The sequence below is a fragment of the Sarcophilus harrisii genome, chromosome 2, assembly GCF_902635505.1.
Source record: "Sarcophilus harrisii chromosome 2, mSarHar1.11, whole genome shotgun sequence".
Classification (NCBI taxonomy): Eukaryota; Metazoa; Chordata; class Mammalia; order Dasyuromorphia; family Dasyuridae; genus Sarcophilus; species Sarcophilus harrisii.
The window spans coordinates 196,387,435-196,406,136 of NC_045427.1; the positions used below are offsets into that span (position 1 = coordinate 196,387,435).

Genomic DNA, 18,702 nt, shown 5'->3' on the forward strand with positions numbered 1-18,702 from the left:
TTCATCTTTTGTATAATTATCTACTGTAAATAAGAATCATGATTAAGTTGCCTATCAGCCTTAATTTATTCCAAGTAATCTAGCAAACTTTAGTCATTCTTTACATATCCAACTCTTAAGCATTCAGGCTTCCCTTCAGATTATCTTCTTTTTTTAAATTTCTTTTGGGTAATGGCATTGATAAGAATTGTTGTTGTAGTTCAGTCATTTCAGTTGTGGGTGACTCTCTGGGATCCCATTTAGGGTTTTTTTGGCAAAGATACTAGACTGGTTTGCCATTGCCTTCTCCAGCTCATTTTACAAATGAGGAAACTGAGGCAATTAGGGATAAATGATTTCAGGGTCACAGTACTTGGTTAGGGCCCATTTTCCTCCCAAACCTTTTCATAACATGGGCTGAATCCTCTTGACACAACTGCACCTACCATTGGCCTATCTTCTGTATTTGTTTCTATATCCCTACCCCCAGCAATTGTTTTTTTTGCCAAAACTTAAAAAAAATCCCAATTAAGTCTCTGAAAGTTAATATGAATACCTGAGTTCTGGATAAACGTTCTCCAGATACCACTTGAAAGTATGGCACTTCAGGCGCTTCCTCAGCTCCACTCGGGCTTGTATGCTGGGTTGTACAGAAAAAGGAAGGGCAAGAAAACAATCACTGTATACAGATGGCTTTACAATAATCTCAACTAGTGAGAATCTTGTAGGCATTTGTAGCTGAGGAAATCTGCGGAGGTTAGAGAATGCAAGCATCCATGCTTAGTGCCCACCTCCCTCTGGCACACTGTAGAACTTAAAAGAACTTAAAAAGAAGGCAAAACACCATGCTCTAAGGGGAGCTATAGAAACACTTAGTAACATGGGGAACTATCAGCAATAATATCTCGGGGAATCACATTTCACTTTGAGAACAAAACTTGAGTTATTTTTCATTTTTCTTAAAAAAAATAACAGTATAATAACATTCAGTGTAATTTAATAGCTATCATAGTAGCATTGGTCAGAGCTACCTTACAGGTAGGCCATCTAGTACAACCGTAGCTTCTTTGACGAGGAAACTGCAGGGTTGGGAGAGATTAAGCATTCCACTAAGCTTATATTATTAGTGAATGGCAGAACCACATTTGAACTCAGAACTATGACTGTGGATCTAGCATAATTCTGCTGTACCAGAAGTATGGCTTCATCAAGGTGAATACAGCCCACAGATCTCTAGATCTGTCTATGACCCTGCAGAATGAACCATTTCCTTCAAGGTCAGATGAGTCTCCTCTCGGCAGCCATCCCAGCAATGGTTCTGACCCAAATCCCCAGGACAGTCTGTCCCTACCTCATACTCCTAACCCCTAACTCCCATCAAGATGTTCTGGAATGAATGATTAAATAAGTTGCAATATATGATGGTCATGGGATACTACAGTGCTATAAGAAATGATGAGTTTGATGATCTAAGAAAAATATGGATACACTTGTACAAAATAATGAAGAGCAAACTGAGCAGAACCAAGAGAACATTATATATAGTAACAGCAATATTTTAGAACAATTTGGAGGAACTAAGCCATTTAGACTTATAAATACTCAAATTAGTTACAAAGGAACTCACTATCTGCATCTAGAGAAGGAATTGATAATTAGAAGTATGTATAGAATAGTTTTACATGTATGTGTATGTATGTGTGTGTATACATACACACATACGTACACACGCACATATATATGCATATTTGTGTCTAATGGTAGCTGTCTCTAAGGAAGGGGCAGGGAAGAAAGGAAGAAAAAAAAGAAAGTTACATTTTAATTTTATTATGTATTTTAAAAGAAATAAACAACAGTTGTTGTTGAAAATAGATTTGCAGTTTGATGTGCAATCATCTTTTTTTCCCTGTTCTATGTTATGGAAATGCTTGTTTTATTTCTTAAGTTCAGAATAAAATTAAAAATACAAAGAAAATAAGATGCTCTGTATGGAGTCTCAATAAATTGTAAACTCTGTGAAAATAGGAAGTATTTTATTTTTGTTATGTATCTTCAGCATCTAGCACAATGGCTGGCTTGTATCAGAGCCTTAATAAATGCTTATTGATTGATTTATTGGAGGAAGATGACAAATAATGCTTAACCACTTCAGGGGTTGAAGTGTTCAAAGAAATTGGGTCAATTGCTGGCCATGCTATAGTTCTTTGTGATTCCAAGAAGAGAATCTACCACCATCTTTCTTGGACTCTTTTTATTAGCATCTTATTAGGTGCCCCTGAACCACATACTAGCCACATTTAACGTCTCAGAGCCTCTTTCTCCCAATGTGAAATGGAGATAAATAGAATGGGCAAGATCAACCTCACAGGGTTGTTGTGAGGCTCAAAATAAAACATAGAAAATGCTTTACAAGCCCTCAAATCCAAATAACTGCCTATCCTTGTCATTTATCATTATTAATATTATTTCTACTATGACCAGCATCTCCATTTGAGAGGTCAAGAGAAGAAAGACAGGCATTTACCCCTGACCTACACAGAATAGCACAGTGAATTTAGGGGCAAAATTAGGGATTAGTTTTCCTAATTTTAAACCACTCCCTCTTGTTTTTGTTTCTTTTGAAATATTTAATATTTCTATTGTCCCCAGTTCACCTAAAACATTTTTTACCTTTGTTTTTAAAACTTTGAGTTCCAGATTCTCTCTCTTCCTCCTCACCTCCACCTCCATCCCAACCCCCCCTCCCCCATTAAGAAGGCACATCAACTACTCCCATTCCTCCTTCAGGTCACACTGTTTTACAGACACAAGTTAATTTTGTCACAACACCCCATTATTCCTAGATCCCTAGCAGATGAGTCATTCTGCTAAGAATGAATTATCCTCAACCAAAGTCTTTTATCAACTGCCTCTCATTTCCCCAATTCCTCAGTATAACAAATGAACAGGCTGTGAACTTAGCTTTAAAACAGGCTAAAAAGAATCTGATTTTAAAGCTGCACCTGGGTTAAGAAAGAGAATTAAACCCCAATTTAGGGCAGGCTCAGGGGAAGAGGGCAGCTCTCTGGCAACCCAATTCTTATGTGGAGAAGAGAAATTGAAATAAAGGAGGTCAAAGTGGAGGAGGAAATGGGATGGTCTTGTGGTCTTTTAATAAACAAATGGAAAGAAGCCATTTCTTAGGGATACTTCTTAATTTGAGAAAGACAGAGTTGTTATTAGGTTCTGCTCCCCTTTGCCTGGGTTGACCTAATAAAGAACCAAGTAAGAAGATTACTCTGAGCATTTGTGTGCCCTTGTCCTGGAGGAGATCATGTTCTAACTCGAAAACAAGACTTCAGAAGCTCTAAGGTAGGTAGCCTGGGCCTTCTTCCCATCTACCACCTGAAAATCACTTACTTTCCAAAAGGCCGGCCTTGGGCCACGGGTCTGGCAGCATAAAAGTAATGTTTGAACTCGTCCATCCATACCTCAGCAGTACGCTTGGTATTCCTGGAAAACAGAGGAAGGGACTGGGATCAGTGAGGGGCTGTGGGATTTTTAGAAAAGATTTTGAACTCATTCCCCTCCTCATTTTATAGGGGATGATTCCCTCCACTCCTGCACCCCTCAAAGGAAAGCACCTTGTCCAAAGTCACACACTAGTAGCCTTGAGCTAAGTCCTAAACCCAATCCCCTGACTTTTCCACTGACCCCCAGTGGGGCACTCCAAGGGTAGGGGCTCAGATACTGTTGGCTGAACCACAGGTGTGACTACTTCCCGGTTCTGCGCCTTCTCATCTCCCTACTGTATGAGGACTAGACCCTGGCAAACTCAAAATAGAAAGCATAAAGGCTGGAGATGATTTTCCATATAAACACAGGATTTGTAGGGTTTAAAATAACCCTTTCCAGATGTACTTCTTCTCCCCCTTCCTTTTTTTTTGCAGAGGCTGAGGGACTTTATGTGTAAAATATTCTATATACTGTTATACTCTGTTAGTGTGTTGGTTAATTTTCTGAACTTCTTTTTCTTCTTTCCTTTTTATTTATTTATTTATTTTTGATAGAAGGAAAGGTTGATGGGTAAATTGAAAGAAAGAAGGATTCAGAAATGATGAGGTGATAGCAATATTTTTCTCAAAGATCTGGGTATAAATAATAAGTAATTCTTTTCTTAAAAGGTATATGCCCGAATGAACCTATTGTATCTTTAGAGTCTATCTTCTTTGTTTGTGGAAATAGAGTTGTGACGAAAGGGGATAACTGATGTTAATAACCATTTATTGACAGCCTACTACATGACTGATATTATGTTAAGCTCTAATGATACAGATGAAGGCAAAATCAGTCCCTTCTAACAGCAGGACAACAGTCAAATGTGGGAGATAATGTGAACAAAACCATGTACAAACAAGATTTTATTGCAAACAGTATAAATTGGAGATATTCTCAAAGGGAAGGCATTAGTATTAAGGGGAATCAGGAAAGATTTCTTGTATAAGATGAAATTTTAGCTGATATTTGAAGAAATCCAGGAAGCTAGGAAATGGAGAAACAGATGCGGAGGCTGAGCATCCAGAATTGGTGGACATCCCGTCAAAATGCCCAGGGTCAGAAGATGGAGTGTCTTGTGTGAAAAACAGCAATGATGCAAGAGTCACTGTACCTCAGTGTGTGTCAGGGACGTCAGGTATAGGAATACTGGAAAGGCAGGAAGAGGTGGGGTATGAAGAGACTTAAAAATCAAAGAGGAGAATTGTATATTTGATCCTGGAGGTGATAGAGAGTCCCTGGAGTTTACTGAATAGGGGGATGGATGATCTCTGCTTTAGGAAGATATAATTGATAGCTGAGCAGAGGATGGACTAGCATGGAGAAAGAGACCTGAGACAGAAGAAGCAATGGGAAGGCTTTTGCAATATCCAGATGTAAGGCGATGAGGGCCTGCACTAGGGTGTATTGATGTAAAAGGAAGGAAAGATATGTATAGGAAAGATATTGTAAAGGTACAAATAATAGCGTTTGGCAATATGGGTCTGAAGAGTGAGAGTGAGGAATTCAGGAAATCTCCTAGAAGGGGAGGCTGAGTGAAAGGGACGATAGATGTTAATTGGGAAATTTGGAGGGGATTATGGCTTTGGATAAAAGATAACAAATTTAGTTTTGGACATGTTGATTTTTAAGATATCTCTGGGACATCCAGTTTGAGATGTCTAGTGGACAGAGATTCAAGACTGAAGGTCAGAGTTTGGGACTAGATAAATGATCTGAAAATCTTTTGTAGGGAGATAATTAAATCCCATTGGAGCTGATGAGATCACACATACAAAATGCATATTCAACATACATGTACATGCATATGACACACACATGCATAATATAGCACTCACATACACATTATATATATACATGTATTACACACATCAATAAACATCACACAGACATTGTGCACACACATACACATGCAAGTACATACATAAATACATATGACAGAGACAGAGAGAGACCCACAGAGACCCAGAAAAGAGTCCTACAGATAGGAGCTACAACCTAAATGATGAAGACCCAGCAAAGAGGACTAAGAAGTTGAGAAGATAGGTAGAAGGGAAGGAGATAATCTGTCCCTTTACTGGACAGAATCATCACCAATAGCAAGAAGTGAAAAAAGAATACTTTATCTCTTAAGTAGACCTTAGCCCTGGCCTTTCTCCACTGCCTCTAGTCCCCATTTCTTGCTGTCATTTGTTGTATAACACATAAAGCCATTTCAAGCAAACAGCTAAACCTGAGATATTGGAAGAGAATATTTTCAGATTCATGATCCAAGCTTCAAACAACTGGGCTAAGCACACATACAACCTACTGTTCCTCAAGCATCTTGGTTTATGGCTAAAGGATTAAGTAAACAAGTCCTTCCAAAGGCTCTCTTCTCTCAGGTACCACACGTCTTCTCCTGGCAGCCTTTCTAGGCTGGCTGTTCAATCTTTCACCTTCCCTTATATATGGGACCAAGAGGAGGAACTGGCATACTTTTTGCTCCTGATTGCTGCACAAGCAAATAATGACCTTTTCCATCTTATGCTGCATAGATCGCTTTATTTATAGCTCATTTGTGTGCTCAACGTGGTTTTTGTTGTATTAGAACTATTTGTTTTGTTCTATCCCTCAATTAGACTGTAAGGACTATTCAGGGAAATACCTCATCATATCTAAACTTAGAAATAAGTTCTACACACATTAAGCTCTTAAAAAGTTATTGAATTGAGAGCTGGGACTATCTTAATTTTCTATTTGAACTCTCAGTGCTTAGCACAGTGTTTTACACATAGAAAGCACATAATAATTGCTTTATTTACTCATTGAACAGTTTTCCTTACTTATTGAATTTGTCTGTCTGTCTGTCTATCTCTCCATCTCTCCTTCCTTCTCCCTCCCTCCCTTTTTCTTTCCCTCTCCCTCCCCTCTCTTTTTCAATAGTTTCAATTTTTCCCCTAATTTAAAAACTGACTTCTTCTATAACACTCCTGCCACTCCCACAGTCACATTGCTTCACAAACCCCATCTCATGTTGTTATAAAAAGAGTGAAAAGTGAGGAACAAAGAGGTAACTAAATGTAGCCTGAATCCTAGTCTTAATCCTAACTTGAATCCAATGGATGGGAGAGAAGTAGTTAGATGAGAATGAGAGAGGAAAGAGATTAGAAGACAACATGAAGAGAGGAAATAACTAGGACAAGAACTGAGAAAAAGCAGAATATTTTATTTTTCCATAGGGAAAAGGAAAAAAAGGACAAAGGAAAGGCAGAAAATGATAATGGCAACTTTTAAAGTATGGAGAATGGAGAAATATTCTACTTGTGGCTATTGATTTCTCTATCCTTTCCATAGTTTTCTTCCCAATGGAAAAAAAGAGGTGATTCATTTTAGGGATCAAAATATCAGGTATTAGGGCTCTTGCTCTCAGTTGTTCATCCCTGTTTTTGATGTCCTTCATCAGGAGATTCCAGGATATTTTTCAAAAATAGGAATACAAAAACTCCCAAAATGTCAGAATACAAAATTGCAACTGATCTAGCTGCTAGCCAGGAACAGAAATACAATGAGAAGACCCCTCAGTGACATGTAATCTTTTTTAAGGCTTAATTAAGGGCCTTTTCTTAAAGCCCAGAGAAATAAGTGAGAATTTCAGAAATTTTTTATGAGCTGGGAAAAACATTATGTTATCTAGAGCAATTCTCTCATTTTCCCAACGAGCAAGCTGAGACCCAGAGGTTTTTTACTCCCGCATCTTTATTTCTATTCTCAGACTCCAAAAACATAGTGGATTCTTTCTTTCCCTTGCACAGATCCAGAGACTGGCCAATTAGTTCAGTCATCAAATGTATGGCCAGTCTGGGAGGTGGCAATGCAGAACCAAAACCAAGTTTCCAGTCAATAAATCAACAAGCAGTTATTAAGTGGGTCAAGCAGTTCTGATGGACCTGGCCATCCTCAGCAACGAGATCAACCAAATCATTTCCAATGGAGCAGTAATGAACTGAACCAGCTACGCCCAGAGAAAGAACTCTGGGAGATGACTAAAAACCATTACATTGAATTCCCAATCCCTATATTTATGCCCACCTGCATTTTTGATTTCCTTCACAAGCTAATTGTACAATATTTCAGAGTCTGATTCTTTTTGTACAGCAAAATAATGTTTTGGTCATGTATACTTATTGTGTATCTAATTTATATTTTAATATATTTAACATCTACTGGTCATCCTGCCATCTAGGGGAGGGGGTGGGGGGTAAGAGGTGAAAAATTGGAACAAGAGGTTTGGCAATTGTTAATGATGTAAAGTTACCCATGCATATAACCTGTAAATAAAAGGCTATTAAATAAAAAAAAATTAAGTGGGTCAAGCACTGTGTTAAGTCACACAGAAGACCCTTTGTTGACCCCCTCCCCATGCAGCATCCCCTCAAGAAGATAACTTACTTTATATAGGTATTGAGGTTGCCTTCTGGAAAAGTATAGGGATGCTTCTTCCGGAACACATGCCCCACCCGGCTACAGGGAAGAATTTCCAGGCTGCCTCCACACATCCACACTCGGAAGGAAATTTCTGTAAGAAATCACATCCCCTTTTTATTTCATTTTCTCCAGAATGAAGAGTGATAAAGGAAGAGGAGCTTAGTCATGATTCCTATCAAGTTGCCCTTTTACAACATGTGTATTGCGGCCTTTCCCCCCAGAAACATTAATAATAACAACTGCTGACTAATGTAGGATGAAAAGGTTTGTTAAGGACTTTACACGAATTATCTGATCTGATCCTCATAACCCTGTGAGGTGGATACTACAGGTATAACCTCCATTTTACAGACTGGAGAACTGAGAATCACAAACGTTAAATGACTTACCTGTGGCCATATAGGAAAGAAGGAAAGAAACAAGCTTTTATTAAGCTCCTATTATCTTCTAAACACTGTGTTAAATGCTTTACAAATATCTCATTTTATTCTCACAACAATCCTGGGAGGTAGGTGCTATTATCCTCACTTTTAAAAAAAGAAATTTACATATTATTCTCATTTTAAAGTTAAGGAAACTGAGGCAGACAGAAATTAAGTGATTTATCCAGAGTCATGCAGTCAGTAATAAGGCTGGATTTGAACTTAGGTCTTCTAGGCCCAGAACTTTGCCTACAGTGCCACCTAGTTGTCTCTGACATACTAAAAAATCACAAATTCCCACTTTAATAAAAAACCATAATATTCTTCTCTCTGATCATAAACGTCAATCATTCCATTTTTCCTAGTGCCATATCTCTCCACATCTATTCCTTGCCCACACAGTATTCTCTAAAGCACTTCTTAACACCTTTTCAGATCATTATCTCTTCTCAGACTTTATTTTCTTCATTTTCGATCGCAACCCTAATGCTGGCCAGTTCAACTCCATGCTCTTCTATTCTCAAATATCTTGCCTCCTTTTTCTTTTACTAGTCAATTCTTGACAAATTCAGCTTTGGATTAACCCACCATCCCTCTCCCTCCACTCTTATCTGAGTGTGGATGAATAGAGCCAAGGACATCATCCAAGTATGCTGAATGGATACATTAAAAGTTAATACTCTTCAGTTTCAACTGCATCCTACAACAACACAGTCTTTTATTCCTCCTTCAGTGATTACCAATGTTATTCCCTATTAGAGCTATTCCAAGGCCTCCAAGCTCTCCCTTCCTTTCCCACTCTCTGCTGAGGACCTTGTCTCTTCCTTTACTGAGAAAACCAGTGCCATTTGATGTGAGTTCCTTTGATCAGATTCTCTTGATTTCACAATCCCTTGGGACCATTCATTCTTTTTTTTTATTTAATAGCCTTTTATTTACAGGATATATGCATGGGTAACTTTACAGCATTAACAATTGCCAAACTTCTTGTTCCAATTTTTCACCTCTTACCCCCCCACCCCCTCCCCTAGATGGCAGAATGACCAGTAGATGTTAAATATATTAAAATATAAATTAGATACACAATAAGTATACCTGACCAAAACGTTATTTTGCTGTACAAAAAGAATCAGACTCTGAAATATTGTACAATTAGCTTGTGAAGGAAATAAAAAATGCAGGTGTGCATAAATATAGGGATTGGGAATTCAATGTAATGGTTTTTAGTCATCTCCCAGAGTTCTTTTTCTGGGCATAGCTGGTTCAGTTCATTACTGCTCCATTGGAAATGATTTGGTTGATCTCGTTGCTGAGGATGGCCTGGTCCATCAGAACTGGTCATCATATAGTATTGTTGTTGAAGTATATAATGATCTCCTGGTCCTGCTCATTTCACTCAGCATCAGTTCGTGTAAGTCTCTCCAGGCCTTTCTGAAATCATCCTGTTGGTCATTTCTTACAGAACAGTAATATTCCATAATATTCATATACCACAATTTATTCAGCCATTCTCCAACTGATGGACAACCATTCAGTTTCCAGTTTTTAGCCACTACAAAAAGGGCTGCCACAAACATTCGTGCACATACAGGTCCCTTTACCTTCTTTATAATCTCTTTGGGATATAATCCCAGTAGTAACACTGCTGGATCAAAGGGTATGCACAGTTTGATAACTTTTTGAGCATAGTTCCAAACTACTCTCCAAAATGGTTGGATTCGTTCACAACTCCACCAACAATGCATCAATGGGACCATTCATTCTTCCCTGGACATCATTCTCCATCCAATTTTCCTTTCCACTAGTCTTTGGAAATGAGGTGGCCCTCCTCCTTTTCAAAGCTGCCCTGTCTTACATGTATCCTAGATCCCATCCCTTTCTTTCTTTATCAGACTTCATCAGTCACTTTCCCTTCTTCCTCTCCTTTTCTTTCTTTCTCTTCCTTTTCTTCTCTTCTCCCCTTCAACTTTTTCCTATCTTCCGTTTCCTTTCCTCCTGCATTTAAACATACTCTTATCTCCCCCATCCTAAACAATAACCACAACCACCACCAATACCCAAACCATAACAACTGTTATGGGGTCAAAACATCATTCTATATCTCAACCAATGGCCTAAAAATATGTTTGCACTCTATTTGCTGCCTCTACTTTCTTGCCTCTTATTTACTCTTCAACCCTTATAACTTGACTTCCAACCTCATCTTATAAATGAAACTATTCTCTCATTACTCAGCAATCTCTTAATTGGTAATTTTTAAAAAAGCAATTCAGTGCTTTATTCTGAGTGATTGTTTAATGAATTTGCCTTCAGCACAAGCAATACAGTGAAAGTGGTCTTTTCTCACTCTTCATTCTTAATGACTCTGCTACATTTTAAACTTTTCGACTTAGATTCACCACTCCCTGATGCTCTTCTGTCATCTTCAGGCCTTTCCTACTTTATCTCCACCTGGAGCTTAGAATAGAAATCAAATAATCAGCACTAACATTTCTGGAAAGGACAGGTCAATCAGCTGCTCTATGGCTGCCATGCAAAACCACACTCACCATCCCTATGATTTTCCAGACCAAATAATTCCTTCTTTGCCAACACTCTCTTATCTTTGTTGCCTTTTCTAATTAAAAATGTAACTTTTTCTGAGGGAAGAGACTGTCTTTATTTTTGAATTTTTATCTTCAGTGTTCTTAGAACATAGCAATTCTTAATAAAGATTTATTTATTCATGCATTTATTACCTCCCTTTTCTCTTGGCTATTCTCTCTTCTCTGAATTTTTGTGATTCTTCTTTCCCGTTTTTCCTATTTGACTAATTATACTCTTTTACTCTCCTTTGCTGACTTCTTACATCATGGCTCCTAATTGCAGGTACTTGTCTCTCTCCTCAACCCTCCTTCCCCTAACCTTTCTTAGTGACCTTATCATTTCCAGTGAGTATAACTGGCATCTCTATTCAGAAGACTTACAGATCTTTCTATCAGTCTTTCCCTTGAACTTCATTGTCACACCACCAATTACCTACTTTATATTTCAAACTGAATGTTCCAGATATTGCAAACTAAACATCTCCAAAACAGAACTCAGCATTTGTCCCCTCAAACCCAGCTTTCTTCAAAACTTCCCTATTTGTGTAGAAGATAGTCATTCTTCCAGTCTCTAAATATTATCCTGCCACTCACCCCACATACCCTTTCACCTGCCAAATCTTGCTTCTACCTTCCTATATTTACTCTTTTATACCATCTCTCTATTCTCAGAGCAATCACTTTAGTTCCAAACCCTCAGGAGTTGATCAGACCACTTCACTTCCCTACTCAGTAAGCCATTGCCTTCCTATTGTCTTTTATATAGAACGCAAACTCCTTTGTTTAGTTCTTTTTCACAGCCTGGACCCAACCCATCTTTTCAATCTCTTTGTACATTACTCCCTTTCCTGCACTTTGAGATCCAGCCAGTCTACCTATTCATTGTTCCTCACATATGACACTCCATTTCTTGTCTTTGTGATTGCTCATTTTACATGCCTGAATGTAGAATCCTTATCTCCTTACCATGTTGAATCCTTTTCTTCATTCAAAATGCAGTTCAAATACTACTACATTCTAAATAAGGGGTCATCAACCCTTTTGACAGTTTGCTACAACCCACAGAATCCTCAGAATACTTTTAAATGCTTAAAATAAAATGAGTCAGATTACAAAAGAAACTAATGCAATAATTAAAATCAACACACACAAGTTCACAGATCTCAGTAGTTATAATGTAATTCTCTTATTAACTATTTTTATTAACTATTTTAAGATCTATTCTCTTATATTTATTTTGTTATCCAGTTATAAATGTATTTGTTACCTCTATATTAGAACATAAGCTCTTTGTGACTAGGGTTTGTTTCATTCTTTGTATTTATATTTCTATTACCTAATAATATGTAGCACATTATTGGCACTTAATACTTATTGATTTATAGATAACATAGTTATTGAATGTGGCTGATTGTTATCAATACAGAGAGCAGTTGTAGCTAAAAATGACTATGAGCATGATAGTAAGTTCAAATGTTTATGAAATTATCCCTTTGCTTCTTCAGTCAATGATTCTCTATCTTTCGTGGCTTATGTACATTTTTATTGTAATGATTATTAACTTGATTCAGGCAATTATTCTTTGATGAATTAGTGGAATGTCTGGAGCACTTTGATGGTTTATGAGGACAGAGGGACAGATGATTTCAAACCCAGACTGTCCTGGAAAATCTGGGCCATATGGTCACCACAATCTTTCTGTTGGAGCATGTTCCCCTGCCTGATGCTTCCAGGCCATTCTGAGAGTCACCTTGATCACAGTCTAGGAGGGAATCAGGATTTGGCAGCTTAATGACTGTAGCAGGGATTTGAAGCCCCAAAGCTTTTGTCCAGGGGACTTCTCACCTGACATTTGTGTACCCAGCTGCATATTCTTCCTGGCTGGCTGCTGCTGAAAGAGGCTCTGGAGAGGCTGGCAAGGTTTAATTAGTAGAGCCAGCTGTGTCCAAGTTGGCGGGGGTATGAATCTTTCAGCTTTTCCCTTTCTGCTACAGGCAAATGTGGCAATCTTTGAGAGTCTTGCTTAATGGAATAAGTAAGACAGTGGTTCCCAGCTCTAGAAAAGACCTTTCCTTGCCTCGGGCCATCTGAGAATTCTCCTATACCCACTGGCACAGGACAGCCGCTGCCAGCCTCAAATAATACCTCCCATGATGGGATACACTTCCACATGGAAAGTGGTGATTGGGGTGGGAGTGCAGAGAGAAATCCCCCTATCATTGATCTCAGCACATTCCCTCCTGATGGTTATGGACAATTACACTTGTGTTAAGAACACAAGAAAACATTTGACAGGTTTCTAGTAACTGAGGATGCTCTCAAGATAGTTGGTTGTTTGGCTGGCTGAGAGTCCAAAGGATAGACTTTTGTCATAGAAGCTTTCTCTAGAATCAGGCCCCAAAAGACAGGTTTTTGGGGGTTCCTTTTCCACTTTTCTCTTTTCCCAGGACACACTAGGGTGTAGTAGAGCAGCCCTGTGTTCCAGTTGGTATACATGCTAAGGATCCTTCACTCCAGGAACTAGATTAACTATCTTGAGGCAGAAATGCGTGAGGGTTTCATGAGCTTGCCCACAAGATCTGAGAAACCATGATAGTGGTCTTCTCTAGATTATGAGATCATAGTATCTGAGATTATAAAAATAATCTCTACACATACAGACTATCCACAAAGGCTTAGAGGGAAGTTCATGGGCAATGTGCCACAACATGCTATATGGAAGAAGGAAAATTTTTATTCTCTAGGCATTATAATTCTAGAACCTACTTGTATTTATTTTTTATCTGCATTTATTCACTTTAAATTCTTTAGTATAAGTCTATAAGTACATGTACAATATAAATATAAAACAAATATACAAAATTAAATATATTAACAAATTAAAAATATAAAGTGAATACATATAAATATATATATATATATATTATGCAATACATGTACATTAGCTCTGCATGTACATACACATATGTGCATATATGCATATGCATGCATTTATTGATTTATTTTATTTTACATATTTACTTTATAAATAAATATGTATATATGTATATACAGACATATATGTATATAAATACTTAAAAGCATATATGTACTTACAAAGTGAATAAATAAGATAAATATTAGGTAGCTTCTAGAATTATAATGCCTAGAGAATCACACAGTAGATTACATTGTCCATGAACTATATGAGCAAGTCTATAACTGTTTCCTCCATGTGTTTCTACACTGCACTGAACTGCACTGATTCATAGAACTCAGTCTGGACCAACCTTCTTTGCATTTATCTCATTTCCTGAATCATAGAAACTGGTGTACAAATATTTCCCTCTACTAGAATGTAAAATTCTTGAAAACAGGGTCTGTATTGTGACCAGTTTTGGATACCCAGTTGCCATCAAAACATGTAATATATTTTGGGTTTTAAAACCTTTGTGAATTGAATGAAAAGGCTTTTAAACCAATTTTTTTCTCCAAAGTCTACTAAAACCAACACAGATTTCCTGAGTTAACCCTATCTCCCAGTTACAGGGAAAACATGCAAGGAATATCCAGTGAATAGTCCCAATAGAAACATAGAATTCACACCCCAAGAAATGAAGCAGGGAATCCCAAGACATTGGAAATGAAGCTCCTTAGACCATCAAGAACTGAGGTCCCTTGCTGTTTTTTTTTTTTTTTATATAGCTACCATCATCTCATATATTCTACTCATTTCCCCATATACTTTATACTTATAATAGTTGCACCTACTTATTGGTTTCCTTCAGTGCTCAGGCATAATTAATGTAATAATTTCTACAGATGTCTCATCTTCCCTTTCATATAAGATACCTAGAACAGCTGAGGGCTTAGTAACATCAGCACCACGGACAGCGATTTGAGTTCAGCTTTCCTTTCATTTACTACCTTTCATTCATATTTCTATTTTTATTCTCACCCAGTGGTCTTTTTCTTGCTTTTTAATTCAGGTTCATGGATTTTCAGTGTATACTTACTTGAAACATAGTGCTGTTTTCCTACCTTTCTATCATATCTGTTTCTTTTGGGAGGAAAAAAAAGTATATCTTTCATTATAATTTTCCAGGAATAAATCCTATCTCACCAAATTATATGTATATGTGTGTGTGCATGTATGTATTTTATACCACAACTGCTACCCTTGATCTACATGAGTTTAATGAAAATATCAACTTTATCTGATTACCTGATCTAGAAGTGATTTCTCCATCTTCTGAATAAATGTTTGTATAACTTATATTTTACTTCTTATATGTTTCTCATATGCTAGTCTCTTCAGTTATGGCTATCTGTGTGCCTGTCTCATCTGTCCTATTAAACTGTAAGTTTTTCAAGGTTGAAAAAGTATCTTATACATCATTTTATTTCCTACAACACAGGACTTATAATGTCATCGGGACTAAATTTAATATTTGCTGCTGAATGAATGAGTGAGGAGAGATGGGAAGGAAATGGGCATTTATACACTTGTTGGCCTACATAAAAATGTGTTGAGTATTCTAATTATATTGTTTTATGAGGCTGGTATGATGCTGCTATCTGCATTTCCATCAACACTTCTTCCCCAGAAGGGTTTTTTAGTTATGTTTAGGTGGAAATGCATTGTGGATATACTTATATGTGTACATGTCATCTCCCCAAAGAGAATGCAAAGTCCAATAGGTCAGGAGCTGTTTCATTTTGTCTTCTCATCTCCAGCACAGTGCCTGGAACATAACAGGTGATTAATGAGTGCTTGCTTATTGATACAATCAATCATCCAACAAATCCTTATTAATCTTTTATTATATCCCAGGAACTAGATTAAAAGATTGGGAGTATAAGTATAATAAATGAAATGACCCCCACTTGCGAAGACCTTGGGAGTTTACATTTTAATAGAAGAGACAATAAGTAGACCCCCATATGTGAATATAACATTCTGTGTATATATATGTGTATGTGTTTTATATATATTACACACACATATATATATATGTATATACATGCATATATTCACACAATAAAAACAAATCTATTTTGCATATAACTATATACAGAATATTAGGAAATTAATTAATTGTTCCTCAAAGTAATTAAATTCAAGAAAGTTTGAGGAGGGCCCTAGCAATGGAGGGCAGGAATCAGCAAAAACTTTTGATATGAGTTGTATTTCAAAGGAAGAGTGTTTCCATGAGATGGAGATAAAGAAGAAATTCATTCAAGACATGATTGAAAGACATGAAGAGAAGAGAAGAGATGTAGTATGTGAAAATGAGAGAAAAGGCTAGTTTGGCTGGATCACAAAATGTGGGGACAGAGGGTAATGTCCAATAAAGTATTCCAGGTGGTGAAGGGCTTCATAACCTAAGCAGAAGAGTTTGCATTTCATCTTTGTGTTTGTTAATGGGACAACACTGAAATTTATTGAATTTGCTAATATATTCACTTCAGATTTGTTGATTAATCATTTTGCTACTCCCAAGATCACCTTCTTTCTCCTCTTTAATTTTGCTTCTGATTCTGTGGAACATGTTTTATATTAAAGTGTATAATAGTAACAATAATAGTGGTGATAGTGATAACTCACACTTAAATATAACTTTAAGATTTACAATATGCTTTTTATATAGTATTTCATTTGACTCTCACAACAATCCTGTAAGGTAGAAGCTAATATTATATCCATTTTGTAGATAAGGAAAGTGAGGCTCCTATCAGGGTCTTGCTTGAGGTCAAAAAGTTAATAAATGTCTGAGGTAGCATTCTAAATCAAACTAATTCCTGAGTTTGCCACTTTAGACTCCTTTTATGTAGACTAGGTCTATAATGGAGATAATGGAGACATGATAGGAGAAGCTAGAGAAAGGAATCATTGCTTTAGAGCATTTATCGGAGTGTTTTGCAAATTTCAGGGAAAAGAAAGAGAACAATATAGCATGAAGACTTTTTATGAATAGAGAGGAAAAGAATTTCATTCATGTTTTAGGTTGTGTCCTTTCTGGAAGCATGGGACTGCTAAGCTTTTAGGAAATGCACCTAGACCTATTTCTTAAAATTAACTAACTGGATAGCTTCACAGAACTTAATGCTATAACTGAGAAAAGGTTAGGGCCTTGGTTCCTCTAAAACAGCTGAGTGTAGAATGACTGGACTTGCCCATAAGCCAGCTAGGATAATAAACTTTCTTGTGCATATGTTTTGTTGTTTTTTCCCCTGGACATCATTCAGTGTCACCTTCTGGAAGCTCTGATAAATTGTAGGGCTGGATGTGTCCCACAGCTCTGCTGTCGCCTGTGAGAGACACTCTGTAAGAGTCACCCTGGGGCAGTGGGAGTTGATGCAGTGACCACTGGGCCTGCAGTCAGCTGAGAGAAGCAGCAGCTGGTTTCCCAGGTAGGGCTCACAATCTCAGCTCTCAGCTCTGGCAGCATCTGCCGAATCATCACTTTCACTCCATTGCTTCTGTTAGGCGGGCAGAGGAGGGATCAGAAAAGACTTTTTATGGGGAGTTAGCATGGGGGTTCTTGCTGAATCATCAGCAGCATAATCTCCCTTGTGATAAATTCCATGCAGACCCAAAGCCACTCTGAATTCCAAGCAGGGAGATGTGTAATTGTTCTTCCATCAGGCACATGGTTTTATCTGCTTATTTTCTTTAAACCTCAGATAAACATCTGAGAGCTAAGTTGTCTGTTTCACAGACACCCCCTCTCCCAAACTAAATCCCATCTCATCCCCAGCTTATCCCTAACATCTCCTCATTGAAAACCTCTACTTATTTTTGCTAGTTCAGGGCAACTTCTCCCAGAAGCATCAGCCACATGATTAGCCAGAAACTTGGGGCCAGAAAATGGGAAGGATCTCAGGGACTATATAGACCAATCTCCTCATTTTACAAATAGGGAGACTGAGGCTCAATGAGGCTAAAGTCAATTAAGTATATAAGTATAATTTGAATGCAAGTCTCCTCTGATCCCCAGGCCAGCGTCTTCCTGTTGAGAAGTCAAGGACCTGATCCTAAGTATAAAAATGCCACTTCTATTTGCATACTACCTCTACCTGTGCATTCATCTCATAGGCGGGTTCCTGGGCTGACACAGAGTTTATATTCATCTTCAGATTTCTAGTAATTCGTCATGATGAGGGCAAGTGATGTAGTAAAGCTGGTGGCTGGATCTAAAGTTATAGGAACTGGATTTGGGTTCTGACTCTTCCATTTGCTCTTTGGTCCCCAATTACCTCATCTGTAAAATGGAATGGGGTTAGGATAGATAGCCTCAAAGGTCCCTTCTAGCTCCTAATTCATCTGCTATGAGCAAAAATGGTAACCCTACATCTGACATTTTCCTTTTTATAGAAGTAGCCTGATGTCTGAGAATTTAAGGCTTTTGGGAGGCCTAAAAGCAATCAATAAGCATTTGCTGAGTTTATGGTGTGCTCAGATTGTACTGGGCATGAGCTATACAAAAAGTGAAACCGGTTCTGCCAACAGGAAGCATATATCCTAACATGGTAGGTAGCTTATATACAGAATACAGAATAAAATGGTATACAGAAAAATATACAGAATAAATATATCCTTTCTGATTCTGTGAGATCATGGCATTTTTAGATTTAAAGGGACATTAGAGAGATCATCTACCCCAATCTCATTTTATAGATGAGAGAGATAAGATCTAAAGAGATTAAATGATTTGTCCTGGATCAGGCAGGTA

General features: G+C 37.6%; 1 protein-coding gene across 1 annotated transcript in view; it reads right to left on the reverse strand.

Moving 5' to 3' along the window:
- Nucleotides 1–18,702, reverse strand: part of GALNT14 (polypeptide N-acetylgalactosaminyltransferase 14) — a 313,597-nt gene that overhangs the window by 22,901 nt on the left and 271,994 nt on the right. Inside the window, exons 10-12 of the mRNA XM_031951227.1 lie at nucleotides 7,945–8,071; nucleotides 3,379–3,471; nucleotides 536–619 (exon numbers count right to left, since the gene is read on the reverse strand). Coding sequence (XP_031807087.1) covers nucleotides 536–619; nucleotides 3,379–3,471; nucleotides 7,945–8,071 — 304 coding nt within the window. The remainder of the gene's footprint in view (nucleotides 1–535; nucleotides 620–3,378; nucleotides 3,472–7,944; nucleotides 8,072–18,702) is intronic.